The following is a 21,259-nucleotide window of genomic DNA, read 5'->3' as shown; positions in this document are numbered from 1 at the left end:
CACCTAAATGGAGGCTTCACAGAGCTAAGCCACTAGCTGAACGAAAGTTCACCCCTTCCCACCAAAAAATATAAATGGAAAGGACAACAAATTTGGGGATCCTAGAGGTAAATAAGAACAACCGAAGGTGGAAAAATCTTACCCTACAAAATCCTTCAAAGGTGAGAATACTTACATGTGATGAAATGGAGCTTCTTCTACTGCTACAAGCTGAATCCAAAGGTTCAAATTTTAAGATCAATTCTTCCAGTTGAGAAATTAGATCATTGTAGGTGCCATGGTCCAGCTGAGATTTCAAATGCTCCAATTTATCTGCAGTCAAAGTTTTTCTTGCCTAATAAAACAATATCGCAATGGAATAGCTATTTGTAGGTAAATCTATATTCAAATGGCCAATATATTGAAAGAGGTCTAGGCTGGGCACGGTGGCTCACGCCTGTAATCCCAGCACTTTGGGAGGCCGAGGCGGGAAGATCCCCTGAAGTCAGGAGTTCGAGACATGCCTGGCCAACATGGTGAAACCCCATCTCTACTAAAAATACAAAAATTAGCTGGGCATGGGGGCAGGCACCTGTAATCCCAACTACTTGGAAGGCCGAGGCAGGAGAATCATTTGAACCTGGGAGGCAGAGGTTGCAGTGAGCCGAGATCGTGCCACTGCACTCCACTCCAGCCTGGGGGACAAGAGTGAGACTTCATCTCAAAAAAAAAAAAAAAAGAAAAGAAAAAAGTCTAATATAGAACATAAAACTTCAATGGTGCTTTAAAAAGGCTTAGCAAGCTAGAGAAAGATTTAATGAGAATTTTCTTAGGAATTAAGAATTTAAGACCATGTGCGGTGGCTGATACCTGTAATCCCACACTTTGGGAGGCCAAGGTGGGCGGATCACTTGAGGTCAGGAGTTCGAGATCAGCCTGGCCAACATGGTGAAACCCCGTCACTACTAAAAATACAAAAAAAATCAGCTAGGTGTGGTGGCGAGCGCCTGTAGTCGCAGCTCCTCAGGAGGCTGAGACACGCGAATCGCTTGAACCCAGGAGACAGAGGTTGCAGTGGGCCGAGATTGCGCCACTGCACTCCAGCGTGGGTGACAGAGCGAGACTGTCTCAAAATAATAATAATAATAATTATTATTATTATTTAATTAAAATTTACCATATACACAATTATCCCCCTTAAAAACAAGTTATGAAACAAATTTCTATCTAAATTTGATATTTTAAATGAAAATTGTACCCTCTTTCTTACCCTCTATCCACCCCTAGATATATCTATCATGCTTTCTCTGGGCATGTATTGCTGTTATCTGTAGGTCACACAGACAGGGTTAATAAAATCAAGCAACTTTGTAACACAATCTTGCAAGCTAGCATAGTTTCACCAATCCATGGTAAAGATGTCTAGGTAAGCTCTGACTCACTCTGCTGGCAATGACAGAATTTTGGAAAAGACAGCATGTACGAGCAGCCAAGTTCCATAGGCCTCTTCTTAGCAGGCGTTCCACACAGCGCTCCACAGATATCAGGGACAGATGTGAGACTTTCCCATTTAGGTGCAAACAGAACAATTCATTCCTACAGACAGCCACATCCTGAATATCTACAAAAACCACAGGTGTGAACATACAAAATGTTAACCAAACACCCCTTACAATTTTAAAAGGGCTGAAATTATTCTAATAAATTCATTTCTTATGTAGGGTTTGGCTTGACTGAATTTCATCTCTATTTTTGTACTTGCAGTTCAATGAAGAAATCATATTTTAGAAACTATTCTAAAAAGATCAAGAATAAAAGCTGTGAAGAAAGAACTATATCTCTCTGACCTAAAGTCTTATGTTTAAAAATGCTGTTTTCTGTGAAAAGGAATTGGGACATTAAAAGAGGATAATCTACATTAGAGGCCAGACTATAAGGTTCGAGTGTTATAACCTGGTCCTCAATGAATGGATTTTAACATAGTATGTAAATCAATATACAGTTCATGAGAAAATATCTGCCTTCAAGAAAATATCTGTCTTGGCAGAGTATCCTGAAAGGACTTAAAAGACTACTTTTCAAGGGACATACTTAAGAAATTTAAGCCACAAGAAAATCACTGTTGATGAGACCAGTAAGTAATGATTTCTTTCTCTCTCTCCTTTTTTGGTTTTTACAAACATAGAAAAGAAACAAAATGTCAACATACACTCTCTACTGAGCAGTAATGGTAAAAAAGCTAGATTTCCCCCACTTCTGGTTTTAACCCAAAGAATATAGAGATTGATTTTCTGTCTCAGTCACATATGATGGCTGTTGTTCCCACAAGAACAATTTAAACCCCAAACTATAAAGATACAAAATGGGAGTCAAAGTAAGACTTCTGGCAGGGATAAAGACTCAGGGCAATAGAGGGAAAAATAACCTGTTTGTTCCTTTTCAGCAGTTACTAATGAAAACTGCACTTAAAATTACTCATGAAAACTGGAAGACATTATGTTAAGTAAAATAAGCCAGGAACAGAAAGTTAAAGACTACATGTTCTCATTTATATGCAGAAGCTAGAAAAATGTGATCTCACAGAAGTAAAAAAGCAGAACAGAGGTGACTAGATTCTGGGAAGGGTAAGAGGAAGAAGACAGGGAAAAGACTTGTTAAAGGATACAAAATTATAGCTAGATAGGAGGAATAAATTCTACTGTTCCATAGCATTGTAGGATGACTATAGTTAATAATAATGTATGTTTTCAAAGAGCTAGAAGGATAATGAATGTTCCCAACACGAAGAGCTAATAAATGTTTAACATGATAGATATGCTAACCACCCTGATCTGATCAGGGTACACTATACACTGCATGTATCGAAACATATTATGGGGTACATAATATGTACAATTATTATGTGTCAATTAAAAAATAAATAAAATGACTCATGAAAAAATAAATAGCTGAATACAAATTCACTAATGCATGTTTGGGAAGTACCTTACAATGGGAAATATCCATGGTCAATCTTTAAAAGAAACGTGACTGGGCACGGTGGCTCACACCTGTAATCATACATGCTTGTAATCCCAGAACTTTGGGAGGCTGAGGCCGGCAGATCACCTGAGGTCAGGAATTCGAGACCAGCCTGGCCAACATGGCGAAACTCCATCTCTACTAAAAATACAAAAATTAGCCAGGTGTGGTGGTACGTGCCTGTAATCCCAGCTACTCAGGAGGCTGAGGCAGGAGAATCACTTGAACCCAGGAGGCGGAGGTTGCCGTGAGCCAAGATCGCACCAGTGCACTCCAGCCTGGGTGACAGAGCAAGACTTAGTCTCAAAAAAAAAAAAAAGAAAAAAAAGTCATCCCATCCTATTTTTCAACTTCTTAAATTACAAGAGAATGCTCCTATAATAATCAAATTTTCATAAGCATGAGATTAAAAATTACAAAGAAAAATATAATTACCTTTGACTTCACTCCAAAGAAGAACTTGAACATTCTGAGGAATGAAAATATAAATTCCTCTTTCTGTCCAAGTCAGCACACAATGCTCACTGCAAGAGAAGAAGTCAAGAAAATTCAAGTGTGCTAGGATACAAAAGTTTACAATTCCCCAAATTCAGATCCTTGCATTAGCTATTAAAGGAAAATCAGACTGTACAAAGAAAACACAAGAGTGATCCAGCTAATCAGGTCCTAACAACTCCTTTCTGTCTGTAACAACAGCCCACTAATAAATAGCATAAAATGATGCCAAATTGGGAAAATTCAGACACATATACTAGATATTTTCCAGAAAAAGAAAAGGGTCAGCTGGGTGCAGTGGCTCACGCCTGTAGTTCCAGCACTTTGGGAGGCCAAGGTGGGTGGATCACTTGAGGTCAGGACTTTGAGACTAGCCAAACCAACATGGTGAAACCCTGTCTCTATTAAAAATAGAAAAATTAGCCGGGCGTGGTGGCATCCACCTGTAATCCCAGCTACTCGGGAGGCTGAGGCAGGAGAATCACTTACCGGGAGGCGGAGGTTGCAGTGAGCCAAGATTGTGCCACTGCACTCCAGCCTGGGTGACTCTGTCTCAAAAAAAAAAAAAAAAAAAAAAAAAAGAAAGAAAAGGCTGGTATCTAGAAAAAGAAAAGCTTAGGGACCTTTACCTGATGTTTGTTAAAGCAGCTGAACTTTCCATACTGGACATGATAGGGGCACATTTAAAACAAAGACTAACATCTTACTGCCAATCATTACTCTAGTGAGCCACTTTTAGGAACAGTAATATTTTGATGTTGTTAGTTGTGTGTGGGCAACAAAAAGCTGAGAACTGGTCAACAATGTGCCAGGAGCTTTATTAAAGGCTCTGTCTATATTACCTAACTTTGTAGAAGCCAATCAAGGTAAATATACTATTCTTATTTTATTAAAAAGAGAAAAAGCTAAGGCTCAGAGAGATAAAATAATATACCAAAGGCCATTCAGCATGAAATGTAGACGAGTCAGAATTTATACTGGATATACAGGATAGTCTGGCTCCAAAACCTGGACTTTTTTCCTATATAACACAGAATCTACTTCCTCCTCCACTTATCTTTGCTAACCTACCCACTATTATCTGGAATCCTAACTATTCCACTTAACTGAATTCTCAAAAAGTCACAGATTCCCAAACTGCCAAACCCAACAACCCTTCATCACTTCCCATTTTCTTAACCCTAAGCAGAAGCCAACCTTGCTAACTGTTCTCTGCTTCTTGAACCTCACCTCCTGGGGCTCCTGGACACTGTATTTTCTTGGTTCTCTTTCTCTCCAGTCCTCTGGTCTGGAGGACTCATCTTTTTCTACTCATCTTTTTCTATACTTACTCATATAAATTTATCTCATATATTTCATTTATTCTCTCAAGGCTGCTACTGTTTTTTATATACCACTGGTAATCTCCACTTTCTAATGCTGTTCAGGACATTCTCCAACTTACAATGTTCTCAATCTAGCCACCTCTCAAGGATCAGAAGTTCTACTTCCCTCTGAAATCCTCCCTTACAGCCCACAACACTCACCCTATTTCTTGCACTCAACCTATTTCTTATACTCTGCTCATATGGCACTTAATCAGGTACTGCACTGTCACAACTCTTACTTCTTATTGTTGTTAAACTTTTGGGAGAAATAAATCACATCTTTCCAAAAAATTATACTCTTAAGAACAGGGACTATATTTCCTTTTCCTTTATGTTTCCAAGAGTACTAAAAATGGTTCCATGTGGCTATGAAACTAATTGATTTTTAACAGGAGTTGGGTCCTCATGTAAGTGTTAAACATTTTGTCAATATGAAAGACCAGATCACTATCCTTACAGGAAAGTAATCTTTGTCATAAAATGCAAGAAATGGTCAGAATCTTAATCCAAAGTAAAATTGAGAAGGCTGCCTTCAAGAGTCAAAGGAGAAAAAAAAGGGGCGGGGCGGGGGCGCCAGAGGATCCCTGAGAAAGAGATACAGGATCATAATTTTGATACTGAACCTGACATTCAGCTTGGAAAATTCCTTAGGAATAGCAACCTAGATTAGAATGGGGTGCTGGGGATGGGAACTTAGATAAAAGCTGATACTTGTAATTTATACATTCCTTGTCCCCTTATCCCTTCACTGATAATAAATGGGGACATAAGCCTAACAGCATTGTTTTAGAAGTTCCAGAAAGGAAAGTGACACCAATGTGCCTGAAAGGAAACAAAGTACATAAGGATGCCCCCTCTGGGATTTATGGGTTGCAACAGTAAAAGTCCCATAGGGCACAGTGTACAAATGAAAAAAATAAACAGGAACGAAAAAAAGCCCTCCTCTTCATGTTTTTGAAAAAACTCTTTGTTGAATTCACTATCATTTGAGAATTTTCTATGTGTCTAATACTGCCCATAGAAAAGGAGTTGACAATCTGATGCTGGGATGCATATTCATAATGCAATAAGAGAGTGGCAATGATAAAGGAATGAATATGGTTTGACAACAGTACACGCACAGAAATAGGTTGTCTAACGTAAGCCTCTTGGAGGAATCAGCAGAGGTTTCAAAGTGGCGTTAATTGTTGCTTTAGCTGAGGAATAGGCAGAGCCAGATCATCAAAGGCTTTTTGTCTACCATGGTAGGGACTATAACAGGAGCTTTAAATAGCTACAGTCAAAAGAATAACTCTACCAGGAGAGCTAAGTGTATTGTGGCCCGATTACTAGAAAACACATTCTTGGGTACTTTGGGAAGCTGATGCAGGTGGATTGCCTGAGCTCAGGAGTTTGAGACCAGCCTGGGCAACATGGTGAAACCCCATCTCCACTAAAATACAAAAAATTAGCCAGGCGTGGTGGCGTGCGCCTGTGAGTCCCAGCTACTTGGGAGGCTGAGGCAGGAGAATTGCTAGAACCTGGGAGGCAGAGGCTGCAGTGAGCTGAGATTGCGCCACTGCACTCCAATGTGGGTGACAGAGCAAGACTCCGTCTCTAAAAAAAAAAAAAAAAAAAAACTTGGGTAAGGGACTTCCCAACACCCTGCACATCACATTATAGTCAACAAATATTTATTAAGTATCTATCATGTGCCAAGCATTAGGCCAAGCATTGAAAAAATAATAGTCAACAAAACAGAAATAAAGCCCTCATGGAGCTTACTGTTTAGGGTAAGACATGTATAAATATTATATTAATATATAATTATAAACTGTGACAAGTGTCACAAAGGAAGAATGCTAAAGGAGGAAGAGTTTTTAATATGCTTTATCTAATTATGGGAAAATAAATGTCTTTCTCTAGTCACTTTCATGATGAATTATGGAGTTACTAAAGTGTTATAATGTCTATAATTCACTTTTTTTTTTTTTTTTGAGACAGAGTCTTGCTCTGTGGCCCAGGCTGGAGCGCAATGGCATGATCTCAGCTCACTGCAACCTCCACCTTCCAGGTTCAAGCGATTATCCTGCCTCAGCCTCCCTAGTAGCTGGGATTACAGGAGCATGCCACCATGCCTGGCTACTTTTTGTATTTTTAGTAGAGACGGGGTTTCTCCATGTTGATAGGCTAGTCTCGAACTCCTGACCTCAGATGATCTGTCCACCTCGGTCTCCCAAAGTGCTGGGATTACAGGCATGAGCCACACCCGGCCTTATAATTCACTTTAAAATACTTCAGTGTAGGAAGTATGACAAATACATGAACTGGTTTTTATCCTTACCCTTAGAGGCAGTTAACACTTCAATTATTTTTAAAAATCACAAAGAGTGGTTAGCCTTTGAAAGAACTGAATCAGGTGTTCACACTCCAGTGTACCATATAACAACTTCATAAAACATTTGCTGACTTTGCATCAGAGATCTTATTAACTAGCCTAAGGGATATCAGAAATAATTTTTTATTGATGAAATAGAGTTCAAAATATTGGCTGGAAATCATACACTGGCACTCTTGCTCTTGCAAAACAAGGTGTAAGAACTGGCAGGTCCAGCAGTTTAACAACTTTTAGGGCAGCACTTTGTGCTGGACTTTGCACCTAATCCAACTAGAAGGCTGGCTGAACTCTGACATTAGAATATGGCTGAAACTGCCTCCAGCAGATCTTTCATGCAAGCATTTGTCAGAGTACCTACAGGATAGAGAGCTGAAATTTCACCAAGCGTACAAGAACAAGTTCTACAACTATTTTTGTGCCTGCTTGCTAAAAAAACATACATCTGTGTAGCAGATTTTGATCTGGGACTTGCTTTCATTATAGCATCCCATTAGGTAGGGGAGGTTATGAGGAGGTTAGTAGAGCTATCTTAGCTCCAATTGTTAGAAGTTTCTTGGCAATTATAAACTCTCCAATTGGCTTGGAAAGAGAAGTGTATTTCTAGGATCTTTCCATTCCTTTTAGAGACAGACCACTTCATGTAACATAATTATTTCTTAACTTTCTAAAAGTAATTTAGTGCAAAAATAACCTTAAAAAACTACTTCTGAACAAGAAACAGAGATAAAAAGCTAAGTATTCTTTTTCGCCCCCCGCCCCAGATCAAAGGAAAGGAGAAACTTACCTAAGATGTAAGAGTTTGGGGAAAGACAAAGATTGGGAGGATCCAACTGTATGATCATACTGAGGTTCTGATCTAGAAAGTAAACACATCTGTTAATGAGTTTATCTGTTAAAAGTATAACGTAAAATTATACTTTTCCCAATATAGGGAAATTTTTGCCTCCGAAACAAATTCAAGAGCCTAACTGCATCTGCCCTTATTCAACTCACACTAATCATAGGAGAGGTAATTATCAAAGACTTCTTTGGCTTTTCTGAATCTTTTAACAAAAACTCAACTTCACTCTGAAAAGATAGAATAAAATCTTTTTTTTTTTTTTTTTTTTGAGACGGAGTCTCGCTCTGTCGCCCAGGCTGGAGTGCAGTGGCACGATCTCGGCTCACTGCAAGCTCTGTCTCCTTTCACACCATTCTCCTGCCTCAGCCTCCCGAGTAGCTGGGACTACAGACACGCCCAGCTAAATTTTGTTTGTATTTTTGGTAGAGACGGGGTTTCACCGTGTTAGCCAGGATGGTCTCGATCTCCTGACCTTGTGATCCGCCTGCCACAGCCTCCCAAAGTGCTGGGATTACAGGCGTGTGCCAACGCGCCCGGCCAGGTATAATAAAATCTTTAACACAGATAGAATATCAGAGATTTTCACCAAACCTCTATATATATAAGCTCTCCAAACAATTCCAACCAGCCATACAAATTGTTACCTTAGAGTAATCACAGGGAGAGGTGGCAACGAGAGGAGTTTCTTGAACTGATGTGTACTTATAACTTCTCCATCAAAGTTCACTTCCCACATCCTAGAGCCTGGGCGAGCACAATATATCAGAGGTTGCTGGCCCCCAGAACATCTTCCAGGAAAGAAACAAGCTCCATATTCTCCATCTCTTTCCTTGTTTCCAATTTTCCAAAACTTTTCTCTAACATCCAGAAAGGAAGAGAAAGCAGATTTACTTACAAAAAAAGTCAAAAACAATGGCACTACAAATCAGCATGGGCATAATAACTCCACTCACAATGCCTTCTCCTTCATTCATACTAGCAATATACTGAAAAAAACAATAGAATGGAAAGATCAAAATAGGATTCTGGCTCTGATTTGCCATTAGCTATTTCTGTGACAGGAAGCAAATCATTTCATATTAGTACTCAGTTTATTATCCACAGAATAAGAGGCTCAGAATTAGCCCCTTCCAAATCTAAAAGGTGAGTGCTACCAAACTATTTCATACATCCTTGAATCCTACTAATTGCTTCTAAAGTCACTCTGTAAAATGCTCTTTGGACACTCCATGGAAGCTACTAATCTAGTTCTCCAACCCTGTCTCCAAGTCACTTCCTCACCACAAACACCCAATAAACTTACTTTTTCCTCAAAAACCCAGGTCCTTCTGAAACTCTGCACCTTGGAGCATTCTGTTCCCTTAGGATTATATGAGTTAGACATATAAAAGAGCTTAGTACACTGCCTGGGAACATGGAAAGTGATAATGAGAAGGCAGATGTCTCTTCCTAAAAATTCCTGTTACTTACGCTCCATGATTCCATCATTCCTCCTCAGAAACTTTCCTTGATTCCCATATATGGAATTACACGCTTCCTATGCTTTGCTTTCATAGCACTTATGACATGATATATAGCAATTATGTCTATTTAAACAGCAGATCATGACTTTTCAGGGCAAAGGACAATTCTTATTCCTCTTCGGTTGAATTCCCAGCGTGTAGCACACTGTCAGGCCTACAAAAAGCACTCAATACATTATAGAGTTCCATAAACTCAGTCTCTTTTATTGAAGAGTGATCTAATATGCTCTCTAGCATGAATTTACTAGATAACCTCAGATAATTCAATAACTACTTCTGTACTTAATTGCTTTAGAATAAAATATAACACTTGCTTTACTTTAAGAACACAGGTGTAAGAGTGCTTTGAAATGTATACAGAGCAGTACAGGAAGTAGTGGTTTTATTACTTATACTCTTTATTTGGGAAATAAAATATATTTCTTCATTTTATATTTTCTATGGTACCTAATACAGTGCCAAGGATCTGGAGGAATATAATAAATGTTTGCTGAGTGAAAAATGTAATCAATTCATTATCATTTGTATACTCATTAATCTTACTTTCTATTATTTTTCAAACAATACGTCACAGGCACAAAGTTGAGTATTTTCACATATGCTACCTTAGTTAATCAACACTAAATTTACATGAAGCAAAGTCATATCTATCACTTTGGCTGGTCACTAGGAGTCCCAGCTTTAAAAAAAGAAAAACAAACAAACAAACAAACAAAAAAAAAACTGTTTGTTGGGAGGGAAAACAAGTTGAAACAAAAAGATTTTTTAACATAAGCGTATATTTTATTATACTACACATGTCCCCAAAAACTGAATTCTAGCTAACAGAAAGTAAGCATGTCTAAACATGTTTTTACAGGAGGTTCTATGATACTGTCATCCAACTTTAGTTATGAAATAGGTACACAGGGGTTGATTACACAATTCTCCCTTCTTTTGTGTAGGCTCAAAACTCTCCATGACAAATTTTTACAAGGAGATGGTCCTGAGAAATATGATAGCTGCCAGGTCCAGTGAAAAAAAGAAATGGCCAGTGAAAATTTCCTTGCAGCGAGAATGGCTGAGAACTTTGGCATAGTGATGCATAATATTCATTTCCAGCTGTCTGCTATTCTGCTCTGGTATTTCACAGCTACCGCTAATGCACTCCTTTGCCATTCATTGGACCTCTGGCTCTATCTACCCTTGAGATTTTGATGAAATACTTATCTTCATAAAGCTCTTAATTATTCTTCATCCAATTTTACCCTTTAGTAAAATTCTATTAAAATAAAACAAATCTTGAAAACAACAAAACTCAAAGAAGCCTTCCTGCTTCCCCATATAAAAACAGGCTTTTAGCCTTCTCTCATGGCACTTAGAATATGTCTCACCAGCAACGGGCTCACGGAATACTTGTCTTAGTCACCCACTGGACTGTCTTAGACTCCTCTACCTCCTCTCTGCTCTCTAACATCAGCTTGCATACAACTGATTCCTTAACATCTGGATAGCCAAGGGCAGTGGTTCATGCCTGTAAGCCAAGCCCTTTGGGAGGCTGAGGCAGGAAGATTGCTTGAGCCCAGGAGTTAAAGACCAGCCTGGGTAACATGACAAAACCCAGTCTCTAAACAAAATACAAAAAATTACCAGGGCATGGTGGCATGTGCCTGTAGACCTAGCTACTTGAGAGGCTGAGGTAGGAGGATCGCTTGAGCCGGGGAGGTCAAGGCTGCAGTGAGCCATGATCACACCACTGCACTCCAGCCTGAGTGACAGAGTGAGACCCCATCTCAAAAAAAGAAAAAAAAAAAAGAAAAAAAAAAAGAAAAAAAATCTGTATAACTGATTGATGGAGATTGGGGTAGATAACTTCTAAGTTCCTCCCAGTTCTAAAATTCTGCATTTCTGATGACTAATGGTTGGTCAATATACCTCTCAGTGTCACACAAGAAGGATCGAGTAAGTGAAGATATAAGTAGCCTTCCATCCAAATAATCTAACTGTACAACACAGGAGTCAACAGTTGTTATTGTCTGAACAGGAAACATCACAAAAGCAGCACCTGCCTAAAAGGAATGTGAGAAAGAAATAAAGTTTATTTAATCATAACATACACATGCCATCTCTTCCTCTTTACCCTGTAAATGAAAATAACTTGAATAGCAAAATAAAATTTTCAAATAAGCCAAAACTTAATTTGCTTGTAAGGATATCAAAGTTTTAGTCACTTAAAAGTTGTATTAAATAATCTGGTACGTAACTGCAGAAGAGATTTCTCAAGGCTCTGTTTGTGATTATCTAATCTTAGAGGTTAGAATGAAAGAGATGAAGCAAGGTTTAGAACATGTTAGTCAGGCATGGTAGCACACATCTATAATCCCAGCTACTCAGGAGGCTGAGGCAGAAGGACTGCTTGAGCCTAGGAGCTTGAGGCTGCAGTGAGCTAAGATCATGCTACTATACGCCAGCCTGGGCAACAGAGGAAGAACCTGTCTCTAGATAAAGTTTTGGAGTATGTGAAAGAATTTTTCACCTGTAGATAGTACTTCTCCCTTTTAGAAAAAGACAAAATAAGTTTACTAGGGTTTCTATATTTTAGGTCCAAAATATATTAAGAATCAATTGATAACTTTGATAGGTCATGATGGCAAAACCAGAAACATATTCTGATGTGTTCATTAAAATAAAATAATTTAGCCAATAGCCAGGTGCAGTGGCTCATGTCTGTAATCCCAGCACTTTTGCGAGGGCAAGGTGAGTGGATCACTTGAGCCCAGGAGTCCGAGACCAGCCTGGGCAACATGGCAAAACCCTGTCTCTACAAAAAGTTTTTAAAAATTAGCCAGGCATGGTGGTGCATGCCAGTAGTCCCAGCTACTCAGGAGGTTTGAGGTGGGAGGATTGCTTCAGCCCGGGCAATCAAGAGTGCAGTGAGCCATGATCTCACCACTGTACTTCTGCCTGAGTGACACAGCAAGAACCTGTCTCAAAATAAAATAAAAAATAAAATAAATTTAGCCAATAGTAGTTAGAGCCCTTCTTTTCTGCCAGGATCCTAAATAGAAATAAGCCAATGCGAGACAAATCCCTCTACTTCTGACGTAATGGCCGTGGAGGAGCAGGGCAATGAGAAGCTGGTCTATTCTGTCTTAATGACAGACTGGAGTATTCTGTTAGGGTAACCTGAGTCTCAACCCTTCTACTCAGCAATAACTGCAGCAGGAAGCCTGAGGACCTGCAGAGCAGAGCAAAGCCAGAAGGTACCTTCAAGATTCCATTCAAAATAAGTTATATCCATCTTGATAAAAAATATTCCTAGGCCTATGAGTTTCTTCTACACAAGAAGCAGAGAAGACCAGGAGCCTGGACAATTGGTGTCATTTCTATGTTTGTCACTTTATTCACACCAATAATAAATAGATATCTTTTCTTTCTTAATAGCCTTATACTAAAGAATGCTTTAAATGAGCCATGCAGGTGAATCAGGAAAGACTGCAATAGATAATGTGCAAAGTACTGAAGTTAGTTCACAAAAGCCATTCTGTAACAGTATTGAGCTAAAACAGGCCACCATGTGTACTATATAAAAACAGGTCTCCTCAAAATCTCCAAGTTTGGACTCCGGATTAGTCTCCCAAGAAAAACAGTAGATAAAATCACATCCTTTAATTGGAAGTTTTATAAGACAACACCTTGTATCTCACTACATACACAGAGAATGGGACTGCTTCTCACCTTTGCTTGTTTAGAAGTATTGAGTTTGATAGCAGAAACCTTCCCAGCATGATCACCTACAAAAACTCTAAGAATAGCTGTATCCCAGCAGACAGCTGTGACTCTTCGGCCTTTGTGTTCTGAAGACACATAAATTTGTTCTGGTTTCCCACGACGCTCTTGATTTAATTCCCAAACAACTACAAGACCTTGACTGCAAGAATTGAGTCACAGAGGCAAACTTGGCAATGGTGAACAAGGTACAATTTTATCGCATCACAGTATCAACTGTATCAAATACATATGCAACTCCTGTTCTTCAGAAAAGAGGAAGTATTATAAAAAGTCAAGGTATTAATTTCCTTTTTTTAGTCACCAAATCAGTTTAATAGGAGAAGTTAAATGATCTAAATTATCTCTGTTCCCTTTGTCTTTTAAGGCCTTTGAAATGTTGTAACCTTAAATTAGCATTTTCTACAAATACTAGGATGACCAGCTGTCCATTCTGGTTTGCTGGGTACTGAGAGATTTCCTGAGACACAGGAGTTTCACTGTTAAACTGGGACAATCCTAGGCAAACCAGGATGGTTGGTCACCCTAACAAACACATGTGTCAATTTAAAATGCACTTGAAAAAGGACAGATAGTTTTGGAACAGATTCTTACCTGGTAGCTACAGCAACATAATCATCATCATGTAAACAACAGGCGACTTGAGAAATTGCACCTTCCTAGAGCACAAAAGAAAAAACATTTTTTAAATCTTAAGTTTTACATTATTATTATTATTATTTTTTTTTTTTTTTTGAGACTGAGTCTCGCTCTGTTGCCCAGGCTGGGGAGCAATGGTGTGATCTCAGCTCACTGCAGCCTCCACTTCCTGGGTTCAAGCGATTCTCCTGCTTCCACCTCCCAAGTAGCTGGGATTACAGGCGCCCACCACCACGCCCAGCTAATTTTTGTGTTTTTAGTAAAGATGGGGTTTCACCATGTTGGCCAGGCTGGTCTCCAACTCCTGACCTCAAGTAATCCATCCACCTTGGCCTCCCAAAATGCTGGGATTACAGGCATGAGACACCGCACCAGGCCAAGTTTTACATTCTTTTATTCCAAATGATTATTTATATTGGAGAAATTTGCATTTATGAAAGAGACTCCAAATGGTGTATGACAGAGCTGCCCTTAATCTTACCCTGTGTGAAAGAAAAAGCCTGTGCTTCCAGCCTTCTTTCTGAATGAGATGGAGTCCTCCTCCTGAACTGCCCAAAGCCAACCATTTCCGAGACACAGCTATGCTCGTGCACTAAAAACATGTGAAGAGAAGTGTGAGATAATCACAGCTACTTAACCAAATAGACTATCTACTGAAAATAAATACTGAGGATTTACGCATCAGGCTCCTTCCCTCACTTTATCCTCTGCCCAAATGGACACAATATGACACTTATTCTCTAATTCTAGAATAGTAAAAAATACTGAAGAAAGAACATTTTGTTTTTAAACTTCTAAATGAATCTCACAAAGGCTGAATAGGCTCCACTGTATGAGTAATTTTCCTTTGGCAAAAGCTGGCTGTTAAGACTTCATATTTTATGTAATTTGGCTGGGTCATTCCAATGCTGACTACAACAATGGAAGACCAATGAAGTTACCAGAAGATAAAGCAACCATGTTAAACATTCGTTCATTTAAATCATTTCTAATCTGTACAAACACCACAAAACATCCACAAGTCTTAGGGTAGGTGAGACTCCATCAGAGAATGCAGTGGTCATGCCGTATCCAATAGTGGCAAAAGTTATTAGTTGATTGACTAAGAGACATTCCCAATCCTCTTCAATTTTGTCGCTTTTCACTACAGAAGTTGGAACACCTAAATATTCACCTTCCCAGTTCCCTAGTTGCCAAGGGTTGCCATGTAACTCAATTCTAGCTAATAAGACCAAGGCTGCTGAGGGCTTCTCAGGAAGGGAAGCTTTACCTTTCCAGATGAAAGGCAGAGCCTGTAGAATGCCTTTGCCCTTTGCCCCTGCTTTCTTGAGATGTTAATGAGAACAGTAAGACTGGAGACGGGACACATATTGCAAAAGCAGCTAAAAGCTAACATATGTGCAATGGTAGAACAGGAAAAATGGGAGCCACTACACTAAACCCAGAACACTAACCTCCTATGAGATTATAAACATCTTTACCACTTAAGCTCCTATTAATATGTTACACCATACTGTAATTTGCAGCTGAAAAAATGTCTAACTGATATCAAGCCTCAAAATTGTTACTCATATTACTTTGTCTGTCACTTCCTATTTTCCCTTTCCTCAGATGCTAGCATTTCCTTTAGGGCAGTAGCAAAAGTACAAAAATGAAATTATTTTCGTACTGGTTATGAAACTTTGTTTTTTTACCACATCATTCCTGAGTTTAATCAAAATAACTCAGAGATTGAAGGAAGTACATAGTTCTTTGAATTCCAAGGACAATCAAAACACATAATTATTGAGAAAAAAAAATAGCTCAGGGCAGTCTGAGCTATGTGAAGTATGCAGGCCCAGACAGAAATGAATATGAGATATCAGTCATGCACCCACTCTCTGCACCCATGCCTGGGGGCAATTGTTTAAAGTAATTTTGTCACTGACTAGCTGTCTCACCTGTTACCTTCATTGTCACTGAAATCTGTGATACAAAGAACAATGTATAGCCAATCAATAGTTTTTGTTATTTTAATATAAGGTTTTGGTAAACAACTCAGAATCTGCCTCTTCTTTTCCTTTAAAAAACCACTTGGGCTGGACAAGGTGGCTCACGCCTATAATCCCAACACTTTGGGAGGCCAGGATGTCGAGACCAGCCTGGGCAACAGAATTAAGACTCCAGCCCTAATTTAAACATTTTTATTTTTAAGAAATCCAGGCCAGGCGCAGTGGCTCACGCCTGTAATCCCAGCACTTTGGGAGGCCAAGGTGGGCGGATCATGAGGTTAGGAGATCAAGACCATCCTGGCCAATAAGGTGAAACCCCGTCTCTACTAAAATTACAAAAATTAGCTGGGTGTGGCAGTGCGTGCCTGTAATCCCAGCTACTTGGGAGGCTGAGGCAGTAGAATCACTTGAACCCGGGAGGCGGAGGTTGCAGTGAGCCATGATTGCGCCACTGAACTCCAGCCAGGAGACAGAGCTAGACTCCGTCTCAAAAAAAAAAAAAAAAAAAAAAAAAAAGGCCGGGTGCGGTGGCTCATGCCTGTAATCCCAGCACTTTGGGAGGCCAAGGCAGAAGGACTGCCTGAGCCCAGGAGTTTGAGACCAGCCACAGCAACATAATGAAACCCTATCTCTAAAAAATATATAAAAATTAGGCAGGCCATGTGGTGTGGTACATGCCTGTAGTCACAGCTACTTGAGAGGCTGAGGCAAGAAGACTGCCTGACGCCAGTTCCAGGCTACAGCGCACTGCAGTGTGCTATGACTCAGCTATGATGCCTGTGAATAGCCGCTGCACTCCAGCTTGGGCAACATAGTAAGACTGCATCCCCCCTCCCCCAACCACCCGTCTCAAAAAATAATCCACCCAGCACTTTGGGAGGCCGAGGCGGGCGGATTACTTCAGGCCAGGTGTTCAAGACCAGCCTGGCCAACTTGGCAAAACCCCGTCTCCACTAAAAATTCAAAAATTAGCCAGGCATGGTGATACACACCTGTAATCCTAGCCTCTCTGGTGGCTGAGGCATGAGAATCACTTGAACCCGGGAGGCAGAGTTTGCAGAGAGCTGAGATGGTGCCACTGTACTCCATCCTGGGCAACAGAGCAAGACTACATCTCAAATAAATAAATAAATAAATAAATAAATGAATAATCCATTTGTAACTGCTGCTAATCAAAGTGTATATTTAAAGCAACTTTTATCTATGTTCCCAGGTTGTAATCCTCAAGCTTGGCCCTAATAAACTGTCTGCTTATATTATTTTTGCCTTTGTCTGTTTTGTTTTCTGGGTTTTTTTATTCCTTTTGAGATAGGGTCTTGCTGTGTCACCCAGGCTGGAATGCAGTGGAGCGATCACAGCTCACTGTAGCCTCAACCTCCCTGGCTCAAGCAATCCTCCCAACTCAGCCTTCTGAGTAGCTGGGACCACAGATGCCCACCACCATGTCCAGCTGATTTTTGTATTTTTTGTAAAGATAGGGTTTTGCCATGTTTCCCAAGCTGGTCTCAAACTCCTGAGCTCAAGCAATCCTCCCACTTTCGCCTCCTAAACTGCTGGGATTGCAGGCATGAGCCACCAAGCCAGGGCACTTACCTCAGCTTCTTCCTCTTAGGTCGATATTCTGCCCAGAGCTAACTAACTTTTGCTTTTCTCCCTAAAACGAGGGTTACACCAGACTCCCTGTTTTGGAATGAGCTTAGTATAACTGCAATGATTCATGTTATTCAAAATGTAAAGGGGTTATTGGGGCTCAGCAACCAATACCCCAAAATAGGGAGCTTTGACATGCTGACAGTTCTTAGAAGCTGCCTCAAAATCAAAGTCCCTTTAACCTTGTCTCATTTCCACCTCTCCACTAAGCACAGAGTGAGACTCTCTCCAGAGGAATTTCCTTATCTGACCAAGAAAGCTTCTTTCCAAAGGGGGTCAGGCTCAATGGCTCATGCCTGTAATCCCAGCACTTTGGGAGGAGGCAAGAGGATTGTCTGAGGCCAGGAGTTTGGGACGAGCCTGGCCAACATGGTGAAACTCCGTCTCTACTAAAAATACAAAAATTAGCCGGGCATGGTGGCAGGTGCCTGTAATCCCAGCTACTCTGGAGGCTGAGGCACAAGACTCACTTGAACCCAGGAAGTGGAGGTTGCAGTGAGACAAGATCGTGCCACTGCACTCCAGCCTAGGCAAGGGAGTGAGACTCTATCTCAAAAAAAAAAAAAAAGAAAGAAAGAAAGAAAAAGAAAGCTTCCTTCCAAAAGAAATGCAATTGTCCTAAACCCTTTCCCTAAGGATCTCATCAAATAACCAGGAAAGATCAACCACTAGAGAAGAGACTGGGAGTCACCATCATGCCTAAATAGACTTTTCATTTATTCTTCTGAAGACAGCTCCAAGAGTTTATCTGGGGGATTTTACCTGCATAAGTCAGATTGTTCCTATGCAGCTCCATCCCTCACCTTCCCATGTCTGCCTCCCACTTGCTAGGTCTATTCATTCTCCATAATGATTTATTGACACTCAAAACAATCGTCTACATTCTCCATATCCCCACTTCCCTATGAAAGAGGGTACATAGAGCCAGGCATGGTGGCTCCCTCCTGTTATCCCAGTGCTTTGGGGAGGCCAAAGGCCAAGGCACATGATTGCTTGAGGCCAGGAGTTCGATGCTATCATGAGCTATGGTCTCACCACTGTACTCCAGCCTGGGCAACATAGCAAGACCCCATCTCTACAAAAACTTTTTAAAAATTAGCCTGGCATGGTATCAAGTATGTTTAGTCCCAGCTACTCAGCAGGATGAGGCAGGAGAATTACTTGAACCCAGCAGTTTGAGGTTACAGTGAGCTAGGATCTCCCCATTGCACTAAGGCCTGAGCAACAGAGACAACCTGTTTCAAAAGCAGAAAAAAAAAAGAAAAAAGAAAATAAGATTTTATATGCCTTTTCTCCTATTAATCTTATTTTTATTAGTTGATTTTCAGCAAACCTGCAGAAGGTGAAGAGACAGTGTTCTCTTGGTCTTTGTGAGATATACTCATACCATTTTATTTTCAATCAAATACATTACTTTCTGAGAGAAGACAGCAAGAACACTAACGGGGAAAAATGAAGCAAGTTAGTATCATGGTTTCTAGGGATGGTAAATTAGAATTCAAAAGATAGCTCAAAAAATAAATCAAGAAAGAGCTATGAAAATTATACCTCTATGTAAAGTGTCAACCTAAAAGGAAGAAGTTGAGGCCAAATTAACATTGACTTTATTTGAGCCAAGGCTGAGGATGCAGCCTAGGACACACTTCCAAGTTGCCTTGGGAAATGCTCTGGAAAACAAGAAACTCAAGTTTTCAGAAGAGGCTGTTTGTCAGGAATTCTCATTGGCTTACAGCAATAACATTGATTAGTGATTGGCTATACACTTTTGAACTATGAAGTGTACTGCATTTTATCACTACTTGGTGTCAGTTAGTCTAGTGCCCACATAGCAAGTAGCTTCAAGAGGTAATTAATTAGCTCAAACAAAAGTGATGAGACCTGTAATCCCAGCACTTTGGGAGGCCGAGGCGGGCGGATCACGAGGTCAGGAGATCGAGACCATCCTGGCTAACATGGTGAAACCCCGTCTCTACTAAAAATACAAAAAATTAGTCAGGCGTGGTGGTGGGCGCCTGTGGTCCCAGCTACTTGGGAGGCTGAAGCAGGAAAATGGTGTGAACCCGGGAGGCAGAGCTTGCAGTGAGCTGAGATCACACCACTGTACTCCAGCCTGGGCGACAGAGCGAGACTCCATCTCAAAAAAAAAAAAGAGTGATAAGAGACTGCTGTTTCATTCCAATGCTTCTCTGGGCCTGATAATTTTTTTTTTTTTTTTTTTTTTGAGACAGAGTCTTACTCTGTTGCCCAGGCTACAGTGCAGTGGCATGACCTCAACTCACTGCAACCTCCACCTCCCGGGTTCAAGTGATTCTCGTGCCTCAGCCTCCCGAGTACCTGGGATTACAGGCGCGTGCCACCTTGCCCAGCTAATTTTTGTATTTTTGGTAGAGACAGTTTCGCCATGTTGGCCAGGCTGGTCTTGAACTCCTTGCCTCAAGTGATCCACCCACCTCAGCCTCCCAAAGTGCTGGAATTACAGGTGTGAGCCACCACGCCCAGCCTGGGCCTGATAATTTAAAGGGGCTCACATTCCTCAGATAAAAAGTTTATTTTCTTCTTTTTTTTCCCCACAAAAGTATGACTAGGACAGGTAAGAACACCCAAGATTCCACAAAACGTTAAGGAACTGGAGGGTAGGGGCACAGTAACAGAGAGAGCACATGAAAATGAAACTGATACAAGGATCAAGAAATTCACCTTTAGACGACTGGAGTCCAGCCGCAGGGCTGAGAGTAATGGATCCAGAGATTCAAACTCTGCAAGAACATGGCTGTAGGACTCTGGTATCACTGGCACAAAAGTCATTTAGCCAGAAAGCTGAAACTTGTTGAATGATAGATACAGTATTCCTCACCTGAATAAAATCCACAAAAATATAATTTAAGAAGCCCACCATTCATTTAACATGCATTTAACAAATATGTGGGGAACATAGGGACACATGAGAAAGTCCCCACTATACAGGGACTTAGAAAGAAAACACATACAGGTAACATTGTATGCCACAGTGTGTTTACATCGTGTCATTCCCTGACTCTAAAACTCCCAGAGTAGCAGGTACGGATTCTCAGGGCCCTCCATAATCCTATCCCCCTGTATTATCTAACAGTGTGAGTAAACAGAATAGGCAGAGTAGGATTTAGGAAATGGCCTATCTCCCCGGAGGCAAAACAACAACCTTGCTGCTGCATTTCTATGAGTAGTACATCTCCTGTCTTTAGGAGTCTCTCATTAAAACGCAATCTTTTGTAAAGGCCTCAACTTATTAACTGTTATCAGCAAACCCTACAGTTATCAGCTAACAATCTAACAGTGCTTTATAGGAATAGGCCACTAGACTTCTCTCTTCAACAGAGCAGGGGCTTAGTAAGTATGGTGAATGAATGAACACATCTACCAAGTGAGAAGGTACAGGGAATTAGAGCACAAAGAAAAACAAGCGCTTCAACAAAAGAGACTAGATAGGACAGAATAGGGATAAGAATACAAGGTAACAAATGCCAAATAACCAGTGAGGACTTTGTAAAGTAACACGAAAGTTTTTATGTGTTCACTTACTCTCAAATGCACTTTTTTGTCAAATTGCACCAATCTCCAGAAAAAAAGAA

General features: G+C 40.4%; 1 protein-coding gene across 7 annotated transcripts in view; it reads right to left on the bottom strand.

The window, feature by feature from the left end:
• The window catches only part of HPS5 (HPS5 biogenesis of lysosomal organelles complex 2 subunit 2), a 43,306-nt gene that overhangs the window by 18,360 nt on the left and 3,687 nt on the right, over window positions 1–21,259 (bottom strand). For 3 of the 7 annotated variants that reach the window (XM_032166460.2, XM_032166461.2, XM_032166459.2), the window contains exons 2-11: window positions 20,349–20,505; window positions 14,492–14,602; window positions 13,966–14,030; window positions 13,321–13,513; window positions 11,518–11,651; window positions 8,725–8,937; window positions 8,024–8,095; window positions 3,436–3,524; window positions 1,422–1,600; window positions 176–334 (exon numbers count right to left, since the gene is read on the bottom strand). In XM_032166460.2, coding sequence (XP_032022351.1) covers window positions 176–334; window positions 1,422–1,600; window positions 3,436–3,524; window positions 8,024–8,095; window positions 8,725–8,937; window positions 11,518–11,651; window positions 13,321–13,513; window positions 13,966–14,030; window positions 14,492–14,602; window positions 20,349–20,456 — 1,323 coding nt within the window. In that variant the 5' untranslated portion in view covers window positions 20,457–20,505. Of the gene's footprint in view, window positions 1–175; window positions 335–1,421; window positions 1,601–3,435; window positions 3,525–8,023; window positions 8,096–8,724; window positions 8,938–9,550; window positions 9,700–11,517; window positions 11,652–13,320; window positions 13,514–13,965; window positions 14,031–14,491; window positions 14,603–16,993; window positions 17,116–20,348; window positions 20,506–21,259 lie in introns of those variants that run through there. The other 4 variants (XM_058446276.1, XM_032166462.2, XM_032166466.2 and 1 more) reach the window with 4 other exon arrangements.

This window comes from Hylobates moloch, unplaced genomic scaffold (assembly GCF_009828535.3).
Source record: "Hylobates moloch isolate HMO894 unplaced genomic scaffold, HMol_V3 SCAFFOLD_11, whole genome shotgun sequence".
NCBI classification, from domain to species: Eukaryota; Metazoa; Chordata; class Mammalia; order Primates; family Hylobatidae; genus Hylobates; species Hylobates moloch.
The sequence above is the reverse complement of the archived record's forward strand: the minus strand, read 5'-3'. Positions and strand labels throughout refer to the sequence as shown.